Source organism: Arachis ipaensis, chromosome B05 (genome assembly GCF_000816755.2).
Source record: "Arachis ipaensis cultivar K30076 chromosome B05, Araip1.1, whole genome shotgun sequence".
Lineage (NCBI taxonomy): Eukaryota > Viridiplantae > Streptophyta > Magnoliopsida > Fabales > Fabaceae > Arachis > Arachis ipaensis.
In genome coordinates, this window is record NC_029789.2 from 29,391,183 (window position 1) to 29,395,077 (window position 3,895).

Genomic DNA, 3,895 nt, shown 5'->3' on the forward strand with positions numbered 1-3,895 from the left:
TTGTTAACCATGTACGGCGATCACAAGGTATGGCTGATTGAAATATATATTTTTTGTTCTTTACCTTTGCTTTAGCGATGGCATCATCGACATCTTTTCTGACTTGTTTCTCAATGTCCTAAAAGAAGATCAATTGAATAAGCATAGTGCTTAAAATAAAATGTTTCATCTGACCCCTAAAACAACAAAATATATACTTGCATGTTTCAACAACAAATCTTCCTAAACTCCAATTGAATTGGAAAGAAAACCATGAATACAACTAGTAATTCAAAAAATAGGCAACCTTCTACACATAGCAGAAATAGTTATAGGCAGAATATAACTCAATTTAACGGTAGTTACTATAATAAGATCTATACCCTATGAGAGGACTCGAATCCACTTACTAACTCCAAAGTATGGTAAACACGAATTGGAAGCCACGAAAAATATGACGTAACCCATAATTCTTTAAGTCAAGTCTGATACCTTACATCATAAATTCAAAATAAAGAAAAGTTTAATCCATGAACTATCTTCAAAGAAATAAAAAATAAAAAAGGCATGGTAAATTTGGCAAAGATGTCATCAATATGGAAGTCATAGTATTATACATAACCAACCCTTAAAATTATCGCACTTCACATCAGAAGAACAAAGCAAGAAGTCTAGTTTCGTTTGATTACCTTTAGCTCCTTCTCAGAAGCAATGTCATGAGCCAATAATAGCTTCCTTACTCTCTCAATTGGATCACGCTCCTATAATCATATTAGCCAAGAGAAAAATTTGAGAAAGAACTCCATGATATTAAAATAACAGAACATTATATGCTTTGCTCGGTAGTGTGACAAACCTGTCTCACACCGGAAATCTCGTCACGTGTACGGTATGTGCTTCCAGGATCAGACATAGAGTGCCCGTGGTATCTATAGGTGTCCATTTCAAGAATCTTTACAAAATAGTCAAGAATACAAGAAAGCAATCAGAGTAAAGCAAATAACAAACTTTGATAATTTAATCAAAACTACACAAATGCTAGAAAGTATTAAAGTTAGGGCAATCCTATATGCAGCACTTGGGTTGAGAAAGCCCAATCTTATCTTATATACACAAGTAAGCTTTAATTCAGAGATCTATACGTACATCTATGTCTGATGGCTACAAAGTTTTCATGGTTAATGCGATACCACTTATAAGTTCTTTCAGAGATCTAGAGAGTTTTAATTTGTTATGTCAACTAAGCATTTGTTGATGATCCACTTAGAACTTTGAATTGCTAATAATTATTATTAAGATATAAATATCAAATATAGCAAATAAATATACTTACAAGGGGCCCATTTTTCAAAGCATGCTCCTTTGCAAACTTGCAAGCTTGTTTCACAGCAAGAACATCCATGCCATCAACCTAGAAAAAGTTTATAATATTGAAAATTTTCAAACACTGGATTAAAAGAGACTACTATCATACTATGCATATTCACAATTTAATATATGCATCCAAGTAAACAAGTAAATAAAATATACACTTAAACAATGGTAACAAAGAACTTATATGTTCAAACAAAACAAAACAAAACATAGTGCTACAAATTTAGATACAAAATCATGGAACGGAATAGAGCCCAGGAACACACTGCACATAGCAACATCACTGTATTGACGACTTTAACTAAATTTTGGTAATTTTCTATAATCTACATCCCATACACTGACATGTATTCACCCAACAGAAGTGTTACAGAACAATAAAGATTATTGATCACTTCCATGAAGCTAACATACCGAAACAAGACCGAACTAAAAATCTAAGCAACAATTCTCAATCTCACCTTCAACCCAGGAACATAATCTCCACGCTTGTAATAAGCAGGGTTTTTAGCAGCTCTCCACTCTGCTGTTCCCATCCCATCTGCGAAAACCAAAGTCGAATAGAATCAAATCAACCCAACCAGTCCAATCCACTGCAAAAAGCACAAAACTTTAAACCTCCCCAAGTCCCCAAACACTCACAATGGTTATTCTCGCAGACCAAGATCGCAGGTAGGTCCCAAAGCGCTGCCATATTAAGTGCCTCAAACAATTGGCCCTGGTTGGCAGCACCATCACCATACAAGGTAAATGTCACATTCTCTTCCTTGGAGTACCTCTGAGCAAACGCCAACCCACATCCAAGCGGAATCTGTTGAAAAAAGAACACAATTTGAGAGCCAAAAAGAAGGTTAAAGACAAACGGAAGAATGGAAAGTGTTTGATCACAAATTAGTATAATTATCTACTAAGTTAACTACTTTTAACTAAATCTTTGGTTTCTACGGCATCCGCCAGTCCGGCAAGCCAAGAACTAATCTATCGCCGATCAGAGCTCATTTAAGGGTTTGCCAATGGGTTGTAGCATGTACAAGGCGGGATTTGAACCGACACTTGCTTAAATTGACTAGTAAGCTAACCATTAGACCATCCCGTTGTACTTTTAACTAAATCTAACAAATAGACTTGGTTAGGCCTACTTCATCTCTCATCAGGGTCAAGGACTTGAAGTGTAAGATTTGATTTATTCGATATATGCAGTGGCCTTGACCCAATAACAATCATAGGATATGCTTCGTAACAAATTAAAGTTGAGTGGGCCTAATCCAGCATGAAAAACTTGCTAACAAGTACGACTAACTACTTACTTAATTCCTCAACTAACTCAACGAATTCTTAACTGGATCATAACAAATTTGAACTAACTGTAACTAACTCTTAGTTAACTAAAATGCACCTGAGCTCCGACGATGCCGTGGCCACCGAAAAAATTGGTCTGCTTGCGGTAGAAGTGCATGGAGCCGCCCTTGCCCTTGGAGCCGCCGCAGATGCGGCCCATGAGCTCGCCGAAGACCTCGAGGAGCGTGCCTCCGCGGCCAATAAAGATGCAGTGGTCGCGGTAGGCGGTGATGATGGCGTCCTTCTTGGTGATGGCGGCCTCCATGCCGATGGCCACAGCCTCCTGACCGTCGTAAAGGTGGCAGAAGCCGCGGATGAGCTTGGCCTTGTAGAGTGAGTCGGCGGCGATCTCCATGCGGCGCATGGTGGCCATGTCCCGGAAGAAGGAGAAGAGCTCCGAGGCGGAGGTGTCGACGGCGCGTGGGGGCGCGTCGCATTTATGGGAGATGAATGGAAGAGAGGTTTCGATGGTGAGGGGATCGGTGGAGTCGGAGGAGATAACGCGGCGGATGGATAAGGCGGCGGAGAGGGGTTTAAGGAGGTTGGATGCATGAGTTGATGATGCTATGCGTGACAGAGCCATGATTAGATTCTCTTGTTACCGAAGAACAAAGAAAATATAAAAAGAAAATTGGTTTAATTTTTGTTTTGGTGTGGAGAGTTTTTGGAGTAAGAGTGGAATGTGGAAATGGGGTTGAGGGGTTTTGAAGTGAAGAAGAGAACAAAAGAGAAAAGTTTGGAGGTTTAGAGAGAAAGGTGGAAGATCAAGAAGAAGAAGGAAACAGAGGTGAAAAAATATAAAAGGAGAAATTTTTGGAGGGGAATAATCGTGTCCGAGAGTGATTTGTTTTGTGTCTCGTCATGTTACTGCCACATGAACTAAATTAATTAGTGTGTTAATAAATGTTTAATATTGTAGTATTTGCTTTTCGATGATCTCTAATCTAATATCTCCAATAAGTAATAAGTAATAACTATATACTAAAATAATTAATTTGTTTAACTAGTATTTGTTTGGTTAAATACTATATGTCGCGGTAAATTTTAGAAAGCTAGAGTTTGTATAGTTTTTTTAAATGTTTAAGAATGCTTAGATGATTTTAGAAGGTTCTAAAATGTTCTAGAAGGTCTTGAAATACTCTAAAAAGTTCTAGAAGACTCTGAAAGGTCATAAAGTATTTTAGAAGAGGGTGGATGTATATAG

At 37.9% G+C, this 3,895-nt stretch overlaps 1 protein-coding gene across 3 annotated transcripts in view; it reads right to left on the reverse strand.

The window, feature by feature from the left end:
• LOC107643470 (pyruvate dehydrogenase E1 component subunit alpha, mitochondrial) overlaps window positions 1-3,546 on the reverse strand; it is a 4,214-nt gene extending 668 nt beyond the window's left edge. Inside the window, exons 1-8 of one of the 3 annotated variants that reach the window (XR_002362703.1) lie at window positions 2,750-3,545; window positions 1,996-2,164; window positions 1,815-1,894; window positions 1,313-1,390; window positions 836-931; window positions 669-740; window positions 390-471; window positions 44-118 (exon numbers count right to left, since the gene is read on the reverse strand). Coding sequence is in view for 2 of the 3 variants with exons in the window: in XM_021123484.1 (XP_020979143.1) it covers window positions 41-118; window positions 669-740; window positions 836-931; window positions 1,313-1,390; window positions 1,815-1,894; window positions 1,996-2,164; window positions 2,750-3,274 (1,098 nt within the window). In the remaining variant the exon portion in view is untranslated. Of the gene's footprint in view, window positions 1-40; window positions 119-389; window positions 472-668; window positions 741-835; window positions 932-1,312; window positions 1,391-1,814; window positions 1,895-1,995; window positions 2,165-2,749 lie in introns of all 3 variants that reach the window. The other 2 variants (XM_021123484.1, XM_016347127.2) reach the window with 2 other exon arrangements.